This window comes from Danio aesculapii, chromosome 4 (assembly GCF_903798145.1).
Source record: "Danio aesculapii chromosome 4, fDanAes4.1, whole genome shotgun sequence".
In the NCBI taxonomy this organism is placed as follows: domain Eukaryota; kingdom Metazoa; phylum Chordata; class Actinopteri; order Cypriniformes; family Danionidae; genus Danio; species Danio aesculapii.
This window is the reverse complement of record NC_079438.1, coordinates 11,199,565-11,226,512: the sequence shown is the minus strand read 5'-3', so window position 1 is coordinate 11,226,512 and position 26,948 is coordinate 11,199,565. Positions and strand designations below refer to the sequence as shown.

Sequence of the window (26,948 nt, the reverse complement as noted above, 5' to 3'; positions counted from 1 at the left end):
CTCCTTACTGACATCAAAGCCAGTGGAAGAGCAGCCAACCATGTCAATTTAGTCTGTGCACAGATTTTAGCCAATTTGTTTTTCAATGTTAGATTCAACCGCTCAACCTTACCTTGTGACTGTGGGTGATAAACTGCCCCGAAATGGTGTACTAAACCCAATGCCTTTTCCACATCAGCCAGATGTTCATATTTAAAGTGTGAGCCGTTGTCAGATCTGACCCGGCTCGGAAAACCATGACGTGGGATGTAATGGTTTTTCAGACATTTAATGACAGCAGTGCTGTCTTCCTTGCCCACCGGGAAGGCCTCTGGCCATCCAGTATATGCATCAATCATAACAAGCAAGTATCGTTTACCATTTACCTTTTCAATCATGTCAGTGAAATCAATTATAACTTCATCCCCAGGGCCATTTGCCAATGGGAACGATCCCTGAGGTAGTTTCATAGTTAGTTTGACATTGTGCATCTGACAGATGTCACATGTCGTTATGTACCCAGAAATTAGGTTTGGCATAAAAGAATGCCACCATGATTGCAATGCTCGTGACATTTGCTTATCACCACAGTGTGCATGTGTGTGGGCTTCTTTCAACACGCTTGGGACTAGTGACGCTGGGAGCAAAGCTCTACCATCAGGTACTGTCCAAAGCCCATCCTCGTGTCTGATTGCCCCTTTATTTTTCCACACAGACTTTTCCTCAGGAGCAGCCATGTCTTGCTGCTCAGATAAGAATTCTCTTGAGAATTCTGGTGGGAGGGATATCACGTCTGGCTCAGATGTGACCACAAACTGGCCTTTTATGTAGTCTGAGGCACGTTTCGCCGCCAAGTCTGCTGCTATATTCCCTTTTGATATTAGGTCAGTCCTTGAGAATGACCAGTGCACTTAATAATAGCCACTTTGTCTGGCAACATTATGGCTTCAGAGAGCTCTCTTGCTTCTTTCTCATGAGTAATAGGCCGGCCAGAAGAAGTTGTGAATCCACATCTGATCCACACAGGCAGCTCCACGTGGGCTGTGGACACTACATATGCAGAATCAGAGTAGATGTTGACAGCCTGTCCTTTTGAGTGTCTCAATGCATTGATTAGGGCCAATAGTTCTGCTTTTTGTGCAGATTGTTTGCGAATTAAGGGTTTCAGATTGTATGGTGACCAATTAATCATTCTGTAATTTAACCACAGCAAAGCCTGCCTTTAATGTTCCATCACCTACGTAAATAGTGTGATTGGGTTGTCTGCTTCAGGAAATGGGGAGGCCACCAGGCCCTCTCCAGCAACTGCCAATCTGTTGCTGAGGCGTCTGTTTTCAGCTAACTTCCCTTTCTCAAGCTATAGTTTCAAAATTCTCTTTTTTTCTTTAACAACTCACTTCCTTCTTTGTCCGCTCTCTCTACTGCTTTGTCTACATACCTTTTCCATCATCACTGCCTGGTACCTCATGAGACTGTTCCATGGTCTGGGTCACACCAGCAGGAGCTCCTTGTAACACTGCTGCCCTGAAAATTCTATTAGTAACAGGGTTAGACATTGGGTTTTCATCACATGCTTTTTCTCAGTCTTTGACAGCATCTATTTATGTATGCTGCTCCTTTTTTACCATCCCAATGTTCGCTCTGATACACTTTGTTGTCTTTCATCTTCTTTACACTGTCCTTCTGTCTCTTCCTCATCTGTCCCACTTCCTCTGTCGCTCTCTTCATCTACTTCACTTTGTCTCTTACTATGTTCGTCCAACTCACTATTTCCCTCTTTTTCTTTCTTTTCATTGGCTTGCTTGTTCAACAGCCCTACTTCCTCGTTTCTGTCTTAAAACAGCTTCCTGTGCTGTTTTCTCTTTTATTCCCACTTTCTGAAACAGAGATCCCTTTTTGTCCATACAATCAGTACCATAATGTTCAATAATTTCGCGTGTACATTCTCCCAGTTCTTTTATCCATTTTTTCCTATCTTTTTTGATCCGTTTGTGCTACTAAGATATCTACCATTTTATCCCATTGTTGTCTTAAAGGAGGACAATCATATTCCTCACATTCTCTATCAAATTCTCCTTCCATTTTGTTTATTGTGTTATTTTATCCCTACACTCTCCCTATTTCTCAATTCACTAAACCTGCTATCCTTGAGAAATTTACTTGAAAATATCAAACTCTCGTCAGAATAAGAGGGATTTTCAAGGGTTTTTCCTCCTCAGGGAAAAGGGCTTCTCCTTTAAATACTTATGTATTCACCCTGATAATTGGAAATATGAATGACTTCGACAAGACAGACAATTTCCAATTTATTTGCCTATTTAGGGAACAGGACTTCTCCGTAAATCTAATGATTCACCCTAAGTGCCTATTTAGGGAACAAGACTTCTCCGTAAATCCTAATGATTCACCCTAACTTTCTCTATCACAACTTATCACAATTCATTCTCCTCTTTTTTTATTCAACACTATTTTAGTTAAGTTTTAATTTATGCAGTCCTGCATTCAATTCAAATGTATCAAAGAAATGAACAGTCGTATTACCGATGCCAAAATCCACTTATTTAGAATATTCAATAGCAGAATTTTAGAAAAAGGTTTCTGCTTACCTTTCTTTAGAGAGGCGCCTCTGGATTTGGCATCAGAAATAAACGTTCATCTATTTGACAGTCTCCAGTCTATCACGTCGTCGGGTCACCAATTGTAGGACTCAAATGGTCCATTGCATGTTCAAAAATTGACGGAGACCTGAGCTGAAAATTAAGAAGTTTTATTTTGAATGCAAGAAGTTAGAGAGTAACAGTTCTGCGGAGGAGAGATGTAATTTCAGTTCAGCTCTGCTCTCTTTCATGTTTTATAATGTCTTTCACACACTATCTAATCTCAACATTATTGACTTATATGATGTCATCTTGGCAGTTGGACCATTCAGCAACCAAATGTTCATCTTTCTGGTATCTTCTCTTGACAGTTGGCCTTGACCGTCGACTAGGCAAATGTTTCAGAGCACGAACACACAGTTCATACATTTCAGAGCTCTCTGCATTTTACATACACCCATGCTCGATAACAGGCAGGTTGCTGAGAGCAGCCCATCAACACTTCTCTTATGCACATATGGCATTTAACTCCTCAGAAAAAGAAACCCCTTTATGTCTGTATTTATTAGTAAATGTTAACAAAGCCTAACAATAAAAAATGCTATCCTTCACTAGCACAACAACTTTTATATACCCATTGAGGAGTAATGCAGGCATCCAATCAAAATTTACCACATACTCCAATCTGGAGTCTTGGGATCATCACAGTGTATTAATATTGTAAAACTTAATAACTGTCGCTCTGCCTAAATCATAAAATATTCATCAAGTTTGTATTCTACTCAAAAAAGTAAATGTAGTAAACTAGAAAGAATCTTGAACCTAAAAGTAAAGAAACTTTACTAATAAAATATGCAAGACAGGACAATTGAATGAGCTTTCTAAACTTGAGGGAGTCAGACAGAGAACATCATCCAAAACAACACTAGCTACATGAATACACTGGAGAGTAGAGTACATATGTATCTGCACCTGTACAATCACTTGCAAAGAGATTTTAGGCCGCAGAGGTGCTGTTTGCCAGAGGTTTATGAAACTGTTTTTCACTCAGCCGCCATCATTGTGTTTACAGTAAACGCGAGGAGCGCAACACATTTACAACCCCACCTACTGCAGTGTACGAGTGTTGGAAAACAGTATACCATCACTAAGCCTTTTCAAGCATTATTCAGACATGAAACCTCCTGTGCACATGAGAAAATGTTTTGCTGCATTCATGTCATGGGTGCAACTTTTTGTCCATGTTTTTCTTAAGCTGCGCCGAATGAGTGAAACTCTGTAGACACTGATCAGATCTGTACGGTTTCTCTCCAGTGTGAATCGTCTGGTGCGGTTTCAGTTTTGGAGCTGTAATAAAAGTCTTCTCACACTCCAGCACATATACTCTCACACCAGTGTGGATCTTCATGTGTTCATTACGGTTTGCTGATCGGTTGAAACTCTTCCCACACTGAGTGCATGTGAAAGGTTTCTCTCCAGTGTGGATCTTCATGTGTTTATTAAGGTCTGAGGAGTTGCTAAAACTCATCCCACACCGAAGCACCGAATTCTGTTGTACGGCACTGCGAAAAGGGGCGGGATTAAACAAGATGATTAGACAATAAAAAATGAGTGATTTGTCCATAATTTAAATTGCTGTCCAGAGAGATCATGTTTTGATCTTTGATTGGTCTCACACAGTCAAGTGATTCAATTTCGCAGGTCAGAGTTCACCAAGCTTGAACTTTGCAAGGCAGTGAACTGCAAAACTTGATGCATGAACTTGCGTTTCCAATCTGATGCATTCGTGTGCGCATGAATGGAAGTCTATGGGAGGAAAAGTCCAGTGTGTCTGCAGCTTAAGTGCAAGTGAATGGTTTCTCTCCACTGTGGATCCTCATGTGTAGATTAAGGGATGATGATCGGCTGAAACTCTTCCCACACTGAGTGCATGTGAATGGTTTCTCCCCAGTGTGGACCCTAATGTGTTCATTAAGGTGTGATGAGCAGTTAAAACTCTTCCCACACTGAGTGCATGTGAATGGTTTCTCTCCAGTGTGTATCCTCATGTGTTTATTAAGGTGTGATGAGCGGATGAAACGCTTCCCACACTGAGTGCATGTGAATGGTTTCTCTCCAGTGTGTATCCTCATGTGTTGATTAAGGTGTGATGAGCGGATGAAACGATTCCCACACTGAGTGCATGTGAATGGTTTCTCTCCGCTGTGGATCCTCATGTGTTCATTGAAGTGTGATGAACGGATGAAACTCTTCCCACACTGAGTGCATGTGAAAGGTTTATCTCCAGTGTGGATCATCATATGTTTATTAAGGTTTGAAGACTGGCTGAAACGCTTTCCACACTGAGTGCATGTGAATGGTTTCTCTCCAGTGTGGGTCATCAAATGTAGATAAAGGGATGATGAGCGGAGGAAACTCTTCCCACACTGAGTGCATGTGAATGGTTTCTCTCCAGTGTGGATTTTCACGTGTTGATTAAGGTATGATGATTGGCTGAAACTCTTCCCACACGGAGTGCATGTGAATGGTTTCTCTCCAGTGTGGATCCTGATGTGTAGATTAAGGTGTGATGAGTGGCTGAAACTCTTCCCACATTGAGTGCATGTGAATGGTTTCTCTCCAGTGTGGATCTTCATGTGAATCGTAAGATTGCCTTTTCTTTCAAAACTCTTTCCACACTGAGTGCAGGTGAAGCGATTCTTGTCTCTCCTTTTCAAAATACCATCAGTCTGTAAATGAGTTTTTTCCTCAATTTTGACATGATGTTCCTCCTCTTTACTCCCCACATTCTCTTCAATTAGGTCTGAAATAAAGAAATAAAACATTAGTTTTCATTAAGTCTTAAAACTCATCAAAAGCTGAAAATTGAAAAGACACTGGAAACATTGGCTACACACATTGTAATTTTTATGCAAATTAAATGTAAAATAAATCAGATCAGATTTAGTTCGGTCCATTAACGTGTACACATTTGAGCAGATTCAATTCAATTCATCTTTATTTATCTAGTGCTATTACAAGGTAAATTGTGTCAAAACCGCTTGACATAGAAGTTATAGTAAATTGAAACTGTATCAGTCCAGTTTTCAGAGTTTCTTACATAATTGATCAAAGTAATTTTGGTCATATTGATAAGACACAGATTTGAAAGTGTAGAAGTCCATCTATTAGCCCAATGATGAAACTAGGTTAAATGCATGTAAGCCCTTTTTAGTGCTTCTGAAAAGAATTTTGTTATTTATAAGAATTTATTTATATTCGTTTTTTTTAGCTCCGAATTTAATCTGAATCCAATTTTAAGTGATCATACAATTTAGACTGTATTTCTAATTGTAAGAACGGATCACATTCATCATCTATGACTTAATTTAGAGTTTTGATTTATATTTGATTCCTTACTCTTCAGTTACACGTTCATTAGGGACCAAACGCCGCTCAGAGTTTCATGCCCCGGGTTTGCGTGTCTTCTCACAGACAGAATGTCGACACTCTGAAGTTAGTCAGAGGGTGCAGGATTAACTAATATTCAAATAGACTGGTTGCAATCTGCTCACTCATCCTAAAAGAATAGTCAATTTAGCCAATCCCATGCAACTTGCTAAAATCAGCGATTAGATGATCAAAGATCTCCATACTTTTTTTAATGGCAAAATTGCGCAAATATCTGGGAATTACCGCCACAAAATCAGTCATTTTTAAATCGCAAAAAAATCACCCAAAACATTGTGAAAAACTAGGGGGTCTGTTTTAAGTAGAGCTCACTCAAGTTTTTTTTTTTTTTTTAAGTATTCATTACTTAAATTTTTAATGCAACCAGTTTCCTCTTATTTTTTGAATAAACTCAACTTATCTGGGCTTAGAGTGTGGATAAGGTCTCAATTTTGAGGACATTGTGAAGCGTCATGTGAGCGTTGAGGCTTCTAAACGATCCTATCCTGAGTGAATCATCATGTGTTGCTTAATGGAGTCTTTGTGAGTGAGACTCTTTCCACACTAATCACATTACTAAGGTTTCAGTGTGACCATTCATGTGGTTCATGAGGCTAGCTTTACATTTGAAGCTCTTTCCACACTGATCACATGGAAACGGCTTCTCTCTGCTGTGACTTATCATGTGGTAATTGAGTGCGCTTTGACATATGAAACCTTCACCACACTCTGTGCATATGTAAGGTTTTTCTCCAGTGTGTGTTCTCATGTGGATTTCAAGGGTGCCATTTTGGTTAAAACTCCTACCACACTGATGGCAGGAGTAAGGCCTCTCCCCAGTGTGAATTCTCATGTGCGCTGCAAGGTTTCCTGTATTATAGAAGCTTTTCCCACACGGTTGGCACGTGTATGGCCTCTCTCCAGTGTGAACTCTCATGTGAACATTAAAGTTTGATTTTTGACTGTAACTCTTCCCACACTCTTTACAGGTGAAAGGCCTCTCTCCGGTGTGAATTCTCATGTGGACTTGAAGGCTGCGTTTTCGGCTGAAGCAGTTTCCACATTGACGACAAGTTAAATTACACGCAGATTTGGATCTCCGAGGTCTTCTGCATGTAGTCTTTTTAGTCAGTGTGGGTTTTTCATCAGTCGTTATTTCTTGGGGTTTCTCAAACAGCTTTTTCTTCTCCATTTCATTCAGTTGATGAGTCTCTTCTTTCAGCACCATCAGGGCTTAAAAAAATAAAAATAAAAAGTGAACTTTAGTGTGAAGGCACAAAGCGACTAGCATGAAATGGATGTTTTTCTCAAAAATTAAAATGACCTCACCATTTACTGTCCGTCATGTGGTTTTAAACATTTCCTTTCTTCTGGAACACACAGAAAGCCAGCGTTTCTTCACAATATCTCCTTTTGTGTTCAGCAGAATCAAGAAACTCATAAAGGTTTAAAACCACATGAGGGAGAGTGTGATGAGGCGTGGTGGAATACAGGCCACAAAGAATATAGCAGAGCACTTATGTGCAAAATGTAATTTATTGACAGTTTCCGTTCCTCTTTACAGTCCACCATAAATATGTACAAATGATATCCGTAAAAAAAGCTATCAGGAAAATAAAGAAACAAAAATCAAAACAAGAAAACTAACTAGAAAATAAATATTTACTTGTAGAAATTACCGCTCTTTGGTGTTCAACCTTCCACAAAAAAGGTACGACACACTAGCTCTATTTGCCTCCTACTGCAAAAGACCCCCTCAACAACCAACAGGTCTGGCTTATATACTAGATGCCCCACCGCACATGGAGTCCACTAAATTCCCTTGGGTGAGTATTAAAATATTGCACCTTTATAGATGATCACATACATCACATTGAGATAATCTCCAGTATCATAACAGGTGTATTTAACATTAATAATACATCCTATTGACCAATATATGTGTCAGTTCATGTATTTTCACATTACGGTGGTTTTGTATTCCCAGCTCTCCCCCAAAACAGGCAACATTAAGACAGTCAAGTTATCGGAGTGACCATGCATGTGCAGTGCAAGTTTAGCATTAACAAGCTTTCTAGACAGCTACCGGAGTTTGCCAGTTGCTTGCGGTAACCTTGACTGCAACACCACACAAACAAACAACAAAAGACGAGATGTGAAACTTGCAGATAAGTTCAATAAATATTTATGTGTACTCTTTTTGGTGTCTGTGTGTATATTGAAAATATCAGCAGATGTAGTGACGAGTGAATGTATGTGTGTGCGTTATATATGCAACATTAATATTATACCAACCTTTGTGTTCACCCAAGGTTAAGAATGGCAGAATCACTGATGGATATTAGACTGTGTGTAAATGAAATGACATACTGACGCGATTGTGAGAAAAAAGAGGGAATGTTGAGGCAATTTTAATTTCTGGTTGAACTATCCCTTTAAAGCATAGGTCTCAAACTCGATTCCTGGAGGGCCGCAGCTCTGCACAGTTTTGCTCCAACCCCAAACAAATACAGCTGATCCAACTAATCAAAGTCAGACTACTAGAGACTACTTTAGACATCCCAAGTCTCCTGGAAGTTCCAGGAGTCTCCTGCATATCCATAGGGACTCCCAGGTGCCCGCAAACGTTTGATAAGCTCCTGGAAATTGTGCGTCTCCCCGCCGGTCCTCAAATATGTTGCACACCCCTCTCCAATGCATCCCTCCCTGCCTTAAATGCAATTGATCAAATGCCCTCGCTCTAGATTACTCGTGTTGTGTTCTACCACTCGATTTTAACATTTTTAACCTGCTTGGAAGACCCGATTGAGACAAATCCTGCATGTTCGTAGCAAGTGCGCATAATTCACGCTTGTACTTGTGAGTTTGCATTATTGTATATAAATTATGCAAATGCTTAATGCCACGTTTGCTGTAAACTGGAGTGATGAGGAGATGGCAAGATGACATACTTTTCTACTTGTTTTCATTCATTTGTACTTTTGTTTTCCTGCCTTTGTGCATGTCCCGAGGCTTAGCTGAAGACCTACATAATGACATTTTATATACCTGACAAGATGCAGAAATGCCATCTTAAAAGGTTTCCTTCTGTTTGTCTAATCAGGGACAGTGACAACGTAAATATACAAATAATAATGTTAACCCGGGGTTAGGGAATGTGAACCGTCTGTTAATGAACACCCAGGGTTATTTTTTAAGCCCAGGTATAGCATGAGCAGTGTGGAACATGATTACAGATAACCCAGGATTCTGTTTATCCAGTGTTAGAATGACCCAGGGTGAACAATTTTTTGCATCTCATCAGCATGCTGTAATCCAATTCTTAAGCAGTAAAAGTCATTTTAGACTAGTTTGTTGGCCAGTTGTAGTCAGTGCAATGCTAAACGTTATTGTTCCACTATAATTTGTTCATTTTACCTCACGTCATCCCACAGCAACATCATATAGTTTAGAATACTGTACAATGTTTTATAATAATTAATTATTTTAGTGTCCATTTCATTCAGCATATTTAATATTGGGGGCATCCATGTTTTTTGACATATTTTAAACCAGGGTCTCTGCAGGTTTCACCAAGTTAAATGTAAGACTTTTAAGACCCTTGTGAATGAAATTTTAGACTCATAAGGCTAAGGAATTTTTCAAATGGCCCAGATGGAAAATATTTTTATTTGTCTTATCAAACAATATTATAATTTAATACATTTAATAATCCAATAATAAATGAATAATAATACAATTTAATATTTTAGATATTTGTTAGCAAAAGATTTTAAATAGTGTAAAAACAAGCAAGCTTTACTTATATCCATACACTTTCTTTAAAATAAAATAAAAAAAATAAACAAATGTTTTAAAAACTATAATAAACTAAATCTATGCGCAACAATATGTCCAGGTCGATGTCCTCAGCAGAAAATACATGGAGCACGTTTAAACAAATGTTATTGTAAGGAAAATAATTAAACTATTATGAGAAATAGAGTTAAAATGACCTTTTTAAATGAAAAGTTTAAAGTTTTATTGAGATAGATTGTTGCTGATTGTATGGGTTTTGACCCGATTGGATAGCAAAAGATGAACAAAGGAAAATGAAGACTTAAGATCTACAACACAATATTTCAGTAAATTTAAGACTTTTTAAGACCTGAAATTTGGAATTTACAACATTTTAGACCCCGCAGAAACCCTGTTTAAACACAATAGCCCTGGTAATTAGTTATTATAATGATGTAATTCTAACTCAGGTACTATCTGTGAGAACTAGTAACAACTACTAAAACAAGTTTAAACCCAGAAAGTTGATGAAAAAAAAGGGAATTGTGATCAACGTGACATATGCAAATGGAAAGTACTAAGCCAACACTATCACTGTAATAGCAGATATCTTCTATGAGAATACTGTAGGCCAAATATCGTCAGCTCAGGTAAACTTTTTTAATTTATTGTTTTTAATTATTTTATATAGCGCCAGTGCTTAAGGACGCTTTACAAACAATAGAATAACAAGAAAAGCAATAACCTTAAAAAGGTAGAGAAGACGGGAGACTAATAATACATAAAAGAATGACAAAAAACATGAGAACAAGTGACGAAAGAAACTCATTCCTGTCTTTCAATGAGTGCTTATGTGCATTTAGGAGAACTAGGCAGCACACTCAGGGCTGCAAGATGGATTTAATTTAGTATTCTTCTTATTAAAATATATCTGAATGAGGATCAAATGACTGAGTTGGTCTTTGAGAATGAAAATCAACCTGTTTGTTCCTGCAGATCTTCATGTTTGACTCTGAATGTTTCTTCAATCTTCACATCTTCACTCTCCTCTTTAATAAACGCCATCTTTATAACAGTGTGGAGATCAGTCACTTCAGCAGGAGTTTTTCACTGTGTCTGGACACTTTATCCTGTTTAAAATAAACAAAACAATAAAAATATCCTGTTTAAATAAATAAAACAATGAACAGGAACTAAATAACTTCTCTTCAACACTTGCTTCAACAGTTTATTTATATGAGAGTAATTAACAAAAATAAATCAGGTAAAGGTTTCATTAAAACACTTATTACACACTTTTTTGTTACTTTATTCAAACAATAGCTCTCGGTTACTGAGAATAAATAAGTACTACGTTGTATAAATGGGTTAAAATAATATTTCCAACAGCAAACTTTAATTAAATCGGTTTATATTTGTAAACGTTTTAAAACAAACCTTTCTCCAGTTGAATCTCAGCGCTGAAGCGGCGCCGCCTGATGACGTCACACGCCACGCCAAAATAAAAGTCTTTTGTGTTTAGCTTTTTTTGGCATTTACTGTTGCTGTCATGACTGATTGATACATTACTCCCATGATTTTCATTTTACACTATATCTGCTCTCTTTCTCTCTCTCTCTCTCTCTCTCTCTCTCACACACACACACACACACACAAACCTTTAATCTAAACATGTTAAGACAATTTTGAGAAACGTTTTAATCCAGTAATGATGACTTGCATGTCTACAACACATTACTTCCTATTAATATCTGAGTCCAAATCTCATCCTCACAATTAAGACCTCTTTTTTCCTATTTCTACAACTTCATAGGCTTATATAGGGTTTCTTTTTTCACATGAATTGTCGTCTGTGTTCCACGTTTCCTGCCATTCTTTAGGAATATCTTCAGTAATAATATTTAATTTACCTTTACTTACAGAAGCATTAAAGGGGTAGTTCACATAAAAATTACAATTCTGTCATTTACTCATCCTCTACTTGTTCCAAACCTGTTTGAGTTTCTTCTGTTGAATACTAATGAAGAGAATACAGGAGCAAAGACAGCCACTATATGGTTCAACAGTTCCTACTTTGGCTGCTTTTTTCAACAGTTTCTTGCACACAAAAAAACACTCTCTGATTTCATCTGAAGTGTCTTCATTTGTGTTCTGAAGATGAGCAAAGTTGTCAGGGGATTGAAACAACAGGTAGAGGGACAATCGTTCTCAAGTGCCTAGTGTACACTATAACGCACGCCTCCCACCACTGCTGATATACAGCCACATCGCACTGCTTTTTAAATTTATTTTTTTATTGCAATAACAACAGGCCATTACAACAAATAGAAATACAAAAACTGATAGAAGGCCATGTAGCACTGCTACTCGTGTGATATTACTCATATATTCATTCTTTACAGCATAGTCCCTTTATTAATCAGGGGTCGCCATAGTGGAATGAACCGCCAACGTATCCAGCACATGCTTTACGCAGCGGATGCTCTTCCAGCTGCAACCCATTACTGGGAAACATGCATACACACTCATTCACACGCATCGTATGCATACCGCATGTCTATGGGCTTGGGGGAAACCAGAGCACCTGGAGGAAACTCACACGAACATAGGGAGAACATGCAAACTCCACATAAAAATACCTACTGACCCAGTTGAGGCTCGAACCAGCAACCTTCTTGCTGAGAGGCAATAGTGCTACCTACTGCACCACTGTGACGCCTCACATATGTGTAATTATTTGAGGTATTAAACTGGTATTGGTGAAAAACTATGCTTACTAATGGTTATGGTATTTTTAAAATATGTGAAAAGGCACCATTCAGATGTAATGATCTGGGGAATCAAGCATGTATTGTTATAGACACATTTGCTTATTTGTCTTAAGACATGTAAGGCAGGTCCTGTTTATGTAATATGCTTTAGGCTATCAAGTTGGTATTGGCATGAACAGCTATACCTGTTCACAGGTTTCTTATATGTAAAACGGTCCTATTCAGTTAATGGTCTGGCCTATTAGACAGCTATTAACAAAGATAACTGCACATGATGATGAGCATTTATTTAAATGATTATGTGACACATATTTAAAATTCATTGTTGAAAACAAGTTACAGGAGTAAGTGCAGTTGTTGTTTTATGAGAATCCACCACTGTAATTTCACCATAGTGAAAAAGAAGTCTGAGAAATGCTGTAGTTGGTGTAGGTGGAGCAGGTTAATCACATTAAAAGTTCTGCATTGTGTAGATATAAAAGTGAACTCTTGTCATTGAATTATCCTGTATAGACTGCCTATACAGTAATTTTACTTGTGATGTAATTATTTTCTAATTATAAATATATAGCTACGTGATTTAATAGTGGACTCCAGAAAGGTAAAACCAAAGCTTGAAATCACATCACGTGAGTGCATGAGACCAATAAAAGATCAAAACATGAGCTATATGGAGCAATCGCTCGCTTTTAGCAATGTCTAATCATATTGTTTTATCCCGCCCTTTTTTGCAGCGCCGTACAACAGAATTTTGCAAGGACAAACTCTAGTGTGACCACGGCCTAACTTGCTTTCAGATTAACTATGCCCAGCTGCTATATATATATTTGAGCCTGTCAGACTGGGTGCTTTTAGAAGCTGCTGTGCTGTGGAAGTTTCTGATTAAAAGTTGCTTTCTTGATTTCTTTGTGTTGCTTGATTTGTGCCTGTACCAAAACAGATCTTTCTTGTTGTGAGATCTGTCTTGGTAACCTTTAGTGTGTTGTGTTTTTTGCGCATTGATTCGACAGCATTGATTCCTTTGTCTATTAGGCTAGTTTCAATTGGAATTCAGAATGTCACTATGCAGAGTGAGTGCATTTTCCCTCCTTCTCCTGGTTAAGAGATAAAGCTATATAATAGAATTCGTTATATTTCAGATAATATAAAGCAATTATTAGCAACAAAAGACCAGTTTCATAATGATTTTAGTGTAAAAGACTTTAATTTGAAGCAAAAAAGATGCTGGAAAACTGGATCAGATATATGGCACTTTACTTACACCTGATTGCCTCTGCAGCTTGTACATAACATTTCACAGCACCTGGAATGAACACAAATGAGTTTGATGTTACAGTGTGTCTCATCCATTTGTGATTAATGTACAAACAATTATCTACAAAGGCCAAAAGTAGCAAAAAATGGCCAGTATGTGATAGCTTTACTGTGTTAAAAGGAAAAGGTTTTGTCACAGGGTATCTTATATATGCTTTTGTGAATTTTTATGCATATTTGTATGCACAAACACAAGTAATAATTAGAGGGAAAACATCTGTTACATACCAGGTGAATAAGAGGCTTTCGAGAGAGCTGAGCTGCTCACGCATGTTCTGTTCAACTAAAAACACTAAAAGGCACAGAAACAAGTTACATATTGATGGTTAAAATCTATAGACACTTTTGGAAATAAATAATTGACCTGTTAAGAGTGTGTTGACAGTCTTACAGAAACCAGTAATGAGCAGCATGTGCTTTAAGAGAAATAAAAGACTCTAAAGTCACATAAAGAACAAGTTCAGTGATAAATAAATAACTAAAACATTGCTAATAGTTAGCTCGTGTCAATGTATTGACTGAACTTAACACAAATAAAACCTCACTGTGAAGTTTAGAAATGGTTTCTATGAATGATGAATAAATTAAAAACTAAAACCACTGTATACAAGTATGAGTCTTCTATAACTATTATAAAAGTGAATGTAGTTGTGTGTATTGAGACATCGGTGTGTCTTGAGTCTTTAATGCTCATTTGCATCTTTAAACAAAGACTTCAGCCAAGAGACTCTGAGAAGCTTCAACTAAAAACAACACACAACTCTTGTATTACTTTATAACCAGGCTTGGGAAAATACATTGAAATGTGTTTCAAATCAAAAGTACCTCAGCATAAGTGTATCAACATTAACTACAAACTGCAGCAGCCACAACATGAATCACAATAAAATATGTTTAAAATACTACTAAATACTTTTACAGGGGAGCATGAAATGTATTGGCAAAGCTTCCATCAATAGTCCTATACAACAACAGCAAATGAAACAAATAAAAATGGCTAAAGTCAACTTATTTTCTCAATACGTCATCATTTCTATTTTAAAAAAAAGCCGCTAAACTTCCTTTCCCCCACACTATGTGTCTTGAGTCTTCACTGCTCCCCATTGCTCATTTGCATCTTTAAACCAGCATTAATGGGGGCCAATTGAGTCTTATCCAATCACATTGCAGATCCAGTAGCTCGGCAGGGTTGTATCTATATATTCCAGGTTCCTAACAGAATCTTCATTGGCATATTTTGCTGAGTAAAGAGAACAACTTGAGGACAAACTACATTTGTAGATTCCCACATTGGGATTATTACCAACAACAACATACAAAGAAAAGTCTACAGAGACCATTTCTTCACTGAAGACTAAAAAGGTAAGTTGCACATTCTGAATTTACACTCAAATAATATCTGAATGCTAACATTATAATGTATCAAATTTAAATATGTGTGGATGCATTGTTTAATGTTGTATTAAGTTCTTTAGTAATTTGTAAAAGCTTGTTTACTACTATTTAATTTTTGTTTGTTTGTTTATTTGGTTGATAAATATTGTTTTTATGCTGGCAAATAGACTGTAGCCCAAATAAGTTTCAACCTATTCCGTATTTCATGAGAACATGAGCCCCACAAGTCCAGAAAATGAAGCTTTGCAATTCATTGCTTCAGGGACAGATGTGGTAATTAAGTGTAAGAGAGATAAAGCCATCCCACATAGTGAAGTCTGCACAGAGGGAAAGTTTATCCATACTAGAAATAGAGGACCAGATGCAAGAGTCTAAGCAGCTCTAGAAATGGTGCACACTGATTTAGCATCGCTTATAGACCCATTGTTCAAAAATGGTCATAAATATTCATTATCCTTCACAGATGGCTAGTTTTTCTATACATTCTGAAAAACAAAAGTGACACAGTGACCGCTACTGAAAAATTCCTGGCTGATGTAGCTCCATATGAAACGGGTTAAACATATCAGGTTCGACAATGGTACAGAATTCACAGAGAGAGTGTCAAATACTGAGTAAAAGTAGAATTAGACATGAGACATCAGCACCATATTCTCCACACCAAAATGGCACTGCTGAAGGTAATTGGAGAACATTATTTGTAATGGCTAGAAGCATGATAATAGAGAGTGGGTTACTGAAGACACTGTGGACATTTGCAGTTCAAACAGCAGCTATAGTGTTTTAACAACTGCACAAAACAGTCACCATACTTCATGTTAACCGGCAGACAGCCCAACATGCAGAAGTGTGGGTTCACATGTTACGCTTACAGAAATGACAAAGCAAAGTTAGGAAAGTTGTATTCGAGGTGTGAGAAGGCCATTTTTGTTGGATTTGACAAGAACAGTCCAGCATACATTGTCAGCAATCCTTTCAGGAAGATAGTACAGAAAGTCAAAGTCAGCTTTATTGTCAATTCAACCACATGTACAGTACATATAGAGAATCGAAATCATGTTACTCTCAGACCCTAGGTGCCTAACATATAATATTAATACAAAAAGTAGAGTTTTTAAGAAAGAATTTACAATAAATACAATTATACATAAAATGTAATCAAAAAAATTTACATAAATAAAATGTAGTCTAAAAATATACATAAAATTTGTAAACAATACAATACAATAACATTAAGGGCATATGACAATGAGTGCAAACTAGAGTTGTGCAGATATAGAACAGAAACACAGATATTAGAAACACAGACTTGTTTAGTTTGTATATGAAACAAATGCTGAATCAAAGATTCCAGTTGTTGAGGATGATTTTGAGATCAGGAAGAGTCCTGGAGAGTCATTGTAAACAACAAGTGCTGAGGTCATTGTAAACAACCCAGAGGAAGATGAACCAGAAGTTAGAAGATATCCTGCAAGCTTATATAAGCGATTATGCTTGGGGTTTTGAAGGTGATGTGATCAACATTGATTTTTTTATAGACTATACATGTTTAATGTACCACAAACATTCAAAGAGGTGGTGACATTGGTAAATGCAAGTGAATGGGTTAAAGCTATGGATGAATAAATGCAACCGTTAAAAGAAAATGCTAAATTTACTCTTACCAACCTACCTGAAGGAAAAGATCTAGCGAAATAGTGATGGTCCGACAAATACAAAACACGGTATGTTGTCAAAGAATATTGAAAATAATCACTTATTTTCACAAAATCACAAAATGTTGATTACTTGTGTGAAGACTTGTGTGTATGGCTTTTGTGCTTTTATGGAATAGGAGTTGTAAACATATTCAATGGTGTGGACAGATGGGTAGCATTTTGATTATTTGCAGTGGGCTACTCTGGCTCTAAATGCCAGGGCTGATTTTTTTATTATTATTATTATTTTTTTTTTTTGTCTCAGTCCAGCAATGTTGACCCATAGTGGCTATTTTTTGCCGCTGTATTCTTCAGTATATCTTCATTTGCATTCAACAGAAGAAACTCAAACAGGTTTAGAAAAAGTAGAGGATGAGTAAATGACAGAATTGTAAGTTTCATGTGAACTACCCCTTTACTGCTTCTTTAAGTAAAAGTAAAGCTAAATATTATTACTGAAGATGTTGCTAAAGAATGTCAGGAAACGTGGAATACAGATAATAGGAGACGACAATTCATATGAAAAAAAAACCCTAGATAAGTTGTGAAAATAGGAAGGAGGTCATAATTATGAGGATGAGATTTGGACTCACATATTAATAGGAAGTAATGTGATTTAGACATGCAAGTCATCATGAAGTGGATTAAAACGTTTTTCAAAATTGTCTTAAAAATGTTTAAAGCTTTTGATCAGCTTCAACGAATATCTGTGTGTGTGTGTGTGTGTGTGTGTGTGAGAGAGAGAGAGCAGATATAGGTCAAAGTGGAAAACGAGAGAGAAATGTATCAATAAGTCATGACTAAGTGGAAAAAAAAGCTAAACAAAAAAGACTTTTATTTTGGCGTGGCGTGTGATTTCATAAGGCTTCAACTTCACTTGTTTGTGATTCAACTGGAGAAAGGTTTGTTTTAAAGCTTTTACACAGATATAAAGCGATTAATTAAAGTTTCAGTTTTTTTATCTAATGCTTAATTATGTACCTGTTGTTGAAAATATTGTTTTAACCCTTTAAACAACGTAGTACTATTTTACTCACAGTGATGAGGGCTATTGTTTGAATAAAGATAGGATAAACTTTATTTGTGCCAGAAAGGAAATTTGTCTTGTGCAAAAAAGTGCTACAACGTTCTGTAAGCAGATAATAAAATAAATAAAACAAACAAAACAATTAAGAACATATCTGAATAAAGTGTGAATAAAGCAACAGTAAAGTGTGTAATAAGGGTTTGGTTTGATTGAAGGTTGAATTGATTAAATACTATAATGTCATTCCATTCTAAGTATACATGAAGTGCTAGTTTTAATCAGCTCATTTGTGGCCATTGTTTCTTGCTCAGACTTACCTGATTTCTTTTTGTTAATTACTCTTCTATAAAGAAACTGTTGAAGAGAAGTTATTTTTTTTCTGCTCATTGTTTTGTTTATTTAAACAGGATATTTTTTTTTGTTTTGTTCATTTTAAACAGGATAAAGTCTCCAAGCGCAGAGAAAAACTCCTGCTGAAGCGACTGATCTCCACACTGGTTTAAAGATGGCGTTTATTAAAGAGGAGTGTGAAGATTTGAAGATTGAAGAAACATTCAGAGTCAAACAGGAAGATCTGCAGGAACAAACAGGTTGATTTTCATTCAGATATATTTCAATAATGAGAATACTAAATTAAATCCATCTTGCAGCCCTAAGTCTGCTGCCTAGTTCTCCTAAATGCACATAAGCACTCATTAAAAGAGGAATGAGTTTCTTTCATGTTACTTGTTCTCATGTCTTTTGTCATTATTTTATGTTTTAGTAGTCTCCCATTTTCTCTACCTTCTTAAGGTTATTGCTTTTCTTGTTCTCCTACTGTTTGTAAAGAGTTCTTGAGCACTGGCGCTATATAAAATAATTTAAAAAAAAAATTTAAACAAGTTTGACTGAGTTGACGATATTTGACCTACAGTATTCTCATAGAAGATATCTGCTATTACAGTGATAGTGTTGGCGTGGTACTTTCCATTTGCATATGTCACGTTGATCACAATTCCCTTTTTTATCAACTTCTTTATGGGTTTAAAGTTGTTTTTTGAAGTTGTTACTAGTTCTCACAGATAGTATCTGAGTTAGAATTCCATCATTATTATAATAACTAATTACCAGGGCTATTGTGTTTAAACAGGGTTTCTGTGGGGTCTTAAAATGTCTTAAATTCCAAAATCTAAAATTTAGGCCTTAAAAAGTCTTAAATTTACTGAAATATTGTGTTGTAGGTCTTAAATCTTATTTTAAACAAGTCTTCATTTTCCTTTGTTCATGTTTTGCTACCCAATCTGGCCAAAACCCATACAATCACCAACAATCCATCTCAATAAAACTTTAAAGGTTTTTCTTCAAAAAGGTCATTTTAACTCTGTTTATCATAATGGTTTAATTATTTTCCTTACAATAACATTTGTTTAAACGTGCTCCATGTATTTACTGCTGAGGACATCGACCTGGACAGATTGTTGTGCATTGATTTAGTTTATTATAGTTTTTAAAACTTTTAAAACATTTGTTCATTTGCTTTTTTTTTTAAAGAAAGTTTATTTAGGAAAAAGTGTGTAGATACAAGTAAAGCTATTTAAAATCTTTTGCTAAGAAATATCTAAAATATATAGACATATATTTTATATATATTTTTTTTCCATTAATTTATTATTGTATTATTAAATGTATTCAATTATATATATATTTTTAAGGGCAAATTAAAATATTTTCCATCTGGGCCATTTGAAAAATTCCTTAGCCTTTAGCCCTTAATGAGTCTAAAATTTAATTCATAATGGTCTTAAAATGTCTTTAAAAGTCTTACATTTAACTTGGTGAAACCTGCAGAAACCCTGGTTTACAGTATGTCAGAAAGCGTGGATGCCCCCAATATTAAATATGCTGAATGAAATGGACACTAAAGTAATTAATTATTATAATACATTGTACAGTATTCTTAACTATATGATGTTGCTGTGGGATGACGTGAGACAAAACGAACAAATTATAGTGGAACAATAACGTTTAGCATTGCACTGACTACAACTGGCCAACAAACTAGTCTAAATGACTTTTGCTGCGTAAGAAATGGATTACAGCATGCTGATGATATGCAAACATTTGAGTGTAAAGTTCGTCAGTATTGACCATTTCTTCATGTACCAGCAGGCGGCGCCATTGGAATGTTTTTGCTTGAGACTTTTTTAAAGAAATAATTTTTAGATCCTTAAAACAGTGTTATGCTGCTTAGGCATGGGACGATAACAGTTTACAAGGTATACCGCGGTTTGAAAAAAGTCGAGGTTTTAAAACTGCCAAAATGTTCTGCTTTACCATTCCTACGGTATATGTAAGTTTTTTTATTTTTACATTTTGTTTTAAGTTTTTCAGGACAACAGTATGTCCAGCAAAAAAAGATATCCAAAGATGCCGTTTTAAATCGTAAAGAAATCTGAGTTTTTGAAACTAATGATGACAGCAGTAATGATGCACATGATGCAGAAATGATGTTCAATGATGCATTAGAATTATTCAGCCTGACATGTTTACTGCTCCAAAATATTTTAAAAGTTTCTCACAAAATATATATTGTGTTTAAAGGGGAAAAGTTTTAGTTTTTTACCCAGACATTTAAAAAGAATATATTTTAGAGCAGTAATCAGTGAAAGCGTAATATTTTTATTTAAGGTTTTCATACCGTCAGAATCTTATACTGGTTTATGCCTAATGCTGCTTGATGTTGCAAAGTCATTTAATTCATTCATTTTCTTTTTGGCTTAGTGCCTTTATTAATTTGGGGTCGCCACAGCGGAATGAATTGCCAATTTATCCAGCATATGTTTTATGCAGCGTATGCCCTTCCAGCTGCAACCCGTCTCTGGTAATCATCCATACACACTCATTCACACTCATACACTACGGACAATTTAGCTTTACTCCATTCATCTGTACCGCATGCCTTTGGACTGTGCGGAAAAACTGGAGCACCCGGAAGAAACCCATGCGAACGCGGGGAGAACATGCAAACTCCCCACAGACATGCCAGCTGACCCAGCCGAGGCTCAAACCAGTGACCTTCTTGCTGTGAGGCAAAAGTACTATCTAATGCGCCACCACATCGCCTGTTGCAAAGTCATATTTTCTAATTTTGGTTTTCTTGGTATGTATAGTCATGAACCCACTTGTTTGTAGAGCAAGTAGTCGTTTATTATTCCTGGTCATTTCTCCAATAGGCAACTGAAGTTCTAAAACACTAGCATATGAGATCAGGGCCCCATTTCAGGAAGGAGATTAAGTGAAAACTCAGAGTACTTTATCCCTGAAATGAGAGAAACGTTGGGTTTTCCGTTTCAAATTGGCAGGTTTGTCAAACTTGAGAAGCAGGGTAATTCGAGCTCGTTTCTGAAAGAGAGGTAACTTTATCCCTGAGTCAGTTACCGTGGTAACTTACTCTGTGAACCCAACCTGGTCAGGAGCAGGTTTTATTCTCTAAACTCTGAGTTTCTGTCGGTCTCCTTTCCTTTTTTAAAGATGACGTAGTATTTCACGCTTAGTCGTACATTTCTAGCCACCTATTTTTATGTGCATTTTGGATAGGCTATGAGCAAAAAAAAAAATCGGTTGATGGAAACGTCATGATGCACATAACTTTTGAAATATAGGCATAAAAACATGCGAATAACTAAGTAGGATAAACTTTTTCGATAAGAAAAGATAAACTTACGTAAACTACACTCCTGTTCACCAGTTACCGACCGCTCCTGCACTTTATTCGGAAATTTATTCCCGCGCCGCATGAAATCTGGTCGGGTCCCAAGACAATGCACAGGTACAGCCACGAGAATGCAGACCTATATGCAGACGTAACTTTAACAGACGAGAGGAAAAGACACGTCACCGGGTTAAATGGGCCACAGTGAGATAGAGAGAAATGGAGTTCACTTTCATTCCCTCAATCGCAGAGAAATAGATGCTTCTGCTGTAAGTGTGAAATTGTGCATAGTTTCTGCGTTTTTAAGTAGTTGGCGCCTGGAGTGTTGTAAATACCCGCGCTTGCCTCCCTCGCGACAGAGCGCATATGAGATAAATGACGTCAGTACATAATAACTGGTTATGATTATTACTGAACCGATACTGAATTGTTCGCGTCTGCATCGTGGTGCACCGAAGAAACAATTAATTTTGACACTCCTAGATTTCACGCCAAACCTTCAGTGTGGAGGGAGACAGCCTGTGCTCCAGCTATCCTGATGTAGAAAACACTACACTAATCTGGCTTGTCCGGCTGTTTTCTCAGAGAGAATTCCCACACAACCAATAGACTCCACTGCAGAACATGCCTAATAGGGTGCTCTAGTCCTGAGTGACTGTGTTGACCTGATAGGTCACCTAGACAGAGCGCGGTGGACTTAGAAACAATCCAAGGAGGTTCCAGAGCACTACACGGGTGCCAGATGGGTGCCGGTTCCAGAAAAATGGAAGTGTTTTTCCGGGGAATTTATCAGGGAGGGCCATCATGAGAAGTGTGAGTCCGGTTGGGCCAGAGAGGTGCAATGAGCGAGACCCGCTCCTCATCTCCCCGACCTTGCACAGTATCTGTGCGAGCAGGCTCACTGGGAAAAAGATGCATATTGCCTAACCCACAGGGAGGGCAGCCAGCGAAGGGCTGCTCGGGAGAAACAGGATGACCTGGGCTTCTCTAAAGCATGCCCATAACAACTGGAACGTACCAGGGTGGAATCTCTGTTCTCCCGGAAACATACTGGTCCTGAGAGCATGTAAGCTGGGGATAAGAACGGCATGCAGCTTTTTAGTCGCAAGACTCTGAAGGAGCGGATAGTGAACGAACTAAGACATGTTGCGGGTGCGCACACCACCCAAACAGTTGATGTACGTTATCGCAGCCATGCTGGTCGTCCTAATCAACATGTGTTTCCCCCTTCTGCTTCGGTAGGGACCGGCGGAGAGCGAGAAACAATGCCAACAGCTCCAGGCAGTTGAAATGCCAATGCAACCGGCGTCCAGTTTACGAACCTGTAGCTGCATGCTCGATACACACCGGTGACATACACCTGGTGCTTCTCTGTGCGCCATGCCCATCTGGGGACCCAATCGCGAAGCCAGCGCTGAAATGGTCTCATATGAACAATTGAGAGGCGTGATGGCAGCTAAAAATGTTATATGCCCGAGGAGCCTTAATTTAATCAGACAGGGCAGCGCCAGCCCAGCGTGCTAAAAGCGAACCATGATGCAGATCGAGTCCAGCTCCAACCCGAGATGAGAGAAGCTCTGCCCGGGGGGGAGGCCCGCTCGTACTCGGTTGACCCAAAACCCGAACAGGCTGAGGTGCCAGAGCACCAGGTCCCTGTGCATAATCGATCAGTTCAGAGAGCTAAAAAAATAGTAACAGTCAATGAATAATCAAAAATGCATATGTGCGTGCGCCAAAGAGGCACAGGGTTTCCTCGACGCATGGAAACAGGGTGAGCACAAATGGGAGGACTGTTACTACCATGCTGGGCCCCCCGTCGCAGTATAAGGAGGGAGAGAATGAGACATGGAGTGAGCGTCCTTCAGGTCTATAGCTGCAACCAATCCCATGGACAGACGCACGGGGCGATGCGTTTCTGCATGAGCATCTCGATCGGCATCCTGAACAGATGACAGATCAAACCACGCAGATAGGATTGGTATAACCCACTGCTCTCTGGATACGATGAAGGGGGGTGTAAACCCACTCTTCATCTCGGCTGGAAGACTGGCTTGATTGTATCCTCAAGCCTAAAGTTTATTTCATAACAAACAATCGTAATGGAATTTAAATAAGTGAATCATGCTTTAGTTGGGTTGCAAAACTTTACTGTAAGACATTTTTCAGATCATGGTGATTTTTTTTAACTGACTGAAGTTTCTATTGCTGACTACATAATGTTGAGTCCTAACATCCGCTTTAAAAATCTGAATTTCCCATCACCAGGCCCGGATTAATAATTCAGAGGCCCCTGGGCACAATGTCTTGTAGGCCCCCTACTTAGCCGCACCCCTATAGTTGAATTAAAAAATAAGATTAATATATTTGGTAAATAAAATAATCTATATAACGTATTGTCCACATTTTTAAAGTAAATATGATTTACAGTACATATATTTCTAGTCTACAAAGATTTAACTTATTTTTAAAGCACATTTTGAAAAAAATATATACTAATACAACTAGGGGAAATTTATGGATTTTAATATATTTGTTCAAGTTCACTGAAGCAGTACTAAAAAATTATATTTAAGGGTATTTTTAATGTATAACTTATACAACCTTATAATGCACATTTGGATTTGGATAACACCTCCCCAATCCAGTTCTAGGAATCTGAGTCCTCCATAATACACACACTTATTAATGATTCCTACTTGTCTTCCTCGTGAGAGTAGGCAAAATCTAAGTGCGGGTCTGGGCCCATAAGGCCCATTGGTTAATCCAGCCTTGCCCATCACTACTGTGTCTAACCTCAGAAGCAGCCTTGCACACATATTGTACTTAAGGCTGCTGTCTTGTGGGCTGTTGTATTTGAATTTAAGGATGGGTAGATGGTTGTGGTAGATGATAGTGTTCATGTGTTCTCTGAATACATGTTTCAAAAAATGCATGGCTGAGTTTATATTAAACAATATTTATTCTATTGATTTCGAAACTTGCACCTAACAAATATCCTTATTTAGAAAAAAACAATCACATGTGGACCGGGTGGAGAAAAAAACACCCTCTATGCCAGCGTGTGCTAGCTGTGCTCCCTGAGAAGAAGGGGAGGGGGGCTGGAAGATTCATCCTACATCAGCCCGCATGTTACACCCTCTAGTTTGTCCGGCAGTGAGACTGGGGGACAAGCCATCTCCAGCCGCACTGCTAAAATAGCCCAGGAAGCGCAGTCATTATGTCAGATTCGCGAACCGTAACTGCGCATTGCACCCCGAAGGATGGAAGCGAGCTCGGTCTGTCATCTAAGAATAACAGCTCGCCCTCCGATGTCGTGATGGACCTTTGATCTCCGGTGTCATTAAGCGGAGGCACAGGCATCCTGGGGGATGAACTGCACAACCATCCGAAGCTTGGATTGGGGTCGCTGTGGAGGAGTGGGGGGTCCACTCTTTCACGGGGAGCAACGGGGGTGGCTGAAGCCGCGATTTCAGCTTTGCAACAGCCACGCCCTCACAGTGAGAGCATGAGCTGTCCGCGGGCACCCCCAGACCTGTCATCTGATACCCGTGCCCGTCATCTGGAGAACGCACAGTCAGATTAGCGTCTTGAAAAAGATGTGTTGAATGACTGTGTGGCTCTCTTAGGGAATCTGCCTCTTAAAATGGAAACTGCTCTTTTGTGCACACCAGCTCAGGGGACAGGAAATCCCAGATCGTCCGCCACTGTCCAGTCTTCCCCTGCACTGGTGAGTAAACTTGAAATCAGGTTGGCAGATAGCGTGTCTTCAGTCTCGTGATCGGGTCTGAAGCAACAATTCTAGTGAGCTGACTCTAGCAGCAGACTGATATAGCATTGATTAGCTCATCAGGATCAGCTGTGGAGCCAAGCTCTGCCAAATCAATTGGCATTTCATTGGCCCGTTTTCTTATCTTCAGAAGTGATAGGTCGTCTGACGAACTCCCATAGTCTGGTTTCCAGACGCATGTTGAAGTTCCTTATGAAGGGGAACAAAAACTTTTGCTTCTTACTGATGTAGTGGAGGGGTCAAGGGAAATGAGAGGGGAATGGCGAACGTGGAGGTGTGGATGTGAAGGTTGAGGGCATCGACGAACCCAGCCGGTGAGTAGCAGCCTCGGGTGCCTAACAGGAAACTCTGACACTGTCGACTGTGGGATAAAGGCTTTCGGCAGCTGACTCCATGCCAGCGAGATACATCGGTAAGTTGATTTTTTTCAGAACACACTGCACTAAAGTCTTTGGTGACGCACTCATTCACAGACGTCACGAGCACTCCAGTACGAGACAGCAGTCTTTGCTATGTTGCTTCGATACGTACTTTCGCTTTTTGTTTCTCACAACCAGTCGTTAAGTTTACACTGCTCGTCTCGACACGGTTTCTCTACTCATTTACCCGCACTGCAACAGTTCAGTCAATTTCTCTTTCCTTCGCACACCACATAATGCTGCCCTCTTCGACTCTTCTCCTCTTCCTTTATACTCTCAGCCAGTTTACTTTTCGCTGTCCCATGGGTGGAGACCAAATTAACAATGTTGATTGTCGTCACAGAAAACATCAACAATCATAAATGCATGATTATATGCTGTCATGGCTTTGCAATCAAAAACAATTTGTTACAATAGAGGCCAATGGAGAAAAAACAGCCATGAATATAACGAAAAGGGAGTAAATTTGCCCAGAGTATTGTTTGTTTGTTTATTTATTTATTTATTTTTTTAAAGCATTTTCCCAGAAAATGTCCAAATAAGATGTTCCCAAATATCAGTCCATTTGCTGAAACACAAAGTTTTATGCAGATGCTGTACAGGTATGTCTAATGTCTGCGAAGCAAATATTCAGCTGTTTGTTCAGCTGTTACCCCAGAACTTTTTTTCCTGATGCGTTTACCAGTCAGGCACAGAATAAACAAGTATTCCCTGTCTGCTTTACAAAATTTAGAAAAAACATTTTGTTGTAATTATGAATATATATACGAATAAAAATAGGCCATTTACAGCTTTCAAATCTGTGTCTTATCATTATGTAAGAAACTCTGAAAACTGGTTTGACACTGTTTCTATTCACTGTAACTTCTATGTTAAGCGGCTGTGACACTATTTATCTAGTGCTTTTACAATGTAAATTAAGATTACTTGAACTGAATCTGCTTAAATGTGTACACGTAAATGGACCAAACTAAATATAATCTGATTTTTTACATTTAATGTGCATCAAAATTACAGTGTGTGTAGCCAATGTTTCCAGTGTCTTTTCAGTTTTCAGCTTTTGAT

The 26,948-nt window shown here is 38.2% G+C and overlaps 4 protein-coding genes across 6 annotated transcripts in view; 3 read left to right on the top strand and 1 right to left on the bottom strand.

Annotated features, from left to right (window-relative positions):
* Positions 1 to 26,948, top strand: part of LOC130222040 (NACHT, LRR and PYD domains-containing protein 12-like) — a 417,646-nt gene that overhangs the window by 195,631 nt on the left and 195,067 nt on the right. The window lies entirely within an intron of this gene.
* Positions 1 to 26,948, top strand: part of LOC130222140 (gastrula zinc finger protein XlCGF8.2DB-like) — a 197,884-nt gene that overhangs the window by 71,804 nt on the left and 99,132 nt on the right. The window lies entirely within an intron of this gene.
* LOC130222087 (gastrula zinc finger protein XlCGF57.1-like) lies at positions 3,393 to 10,892 on the bottom strand. Of its 2 annotated transcripts, XM_056454712.1 has the most exons (3): positions 10,763 to 10,892; positions 6,813 to 7,238; positions 3,393 to 5,379 (listed from the first exon to the last, which is right to left on the bottom strand). In XM_056454712.1, exons 1-3 carry the CDS (start codon positions 10,845 to 10,847, stop codon positions 4,415 to 4,417), a joined length of 1,476 nt encoding a protein of 491 aa, XP_056310687.1. In that variant the 5' UTR covers positions 10,848 to 10,892; the 3' UTR covers positions 3,393 to 4,414. The 2 variants fall into 2 exon arrangements, with proteins under 2 accessions (XP_056310687.1, XP_056310688.1); XM_056454713.1 differs by lacking the exon at positions 3,393 to 5,379 and having other exon boundaries at positions 6,230 to 7,238.
* Positions 18,492 to 26,948, top strand: part of LOC130222066 (oocyte zinc finger protein XlCOF6-like) — a 97,787-nt gene continuing 89,330 nt past the window's right edge. The window contains exon 1 of the mRNA XM_056454690.1: positions 18,492 to 18,576. Within this exon, the coding sequence (XP_056310665.1) occupies positions 18,492 to 18,576 (85 nt within the window). The remainder of the gene's footprint in view (positions 18,577 to 26,948) is intronic.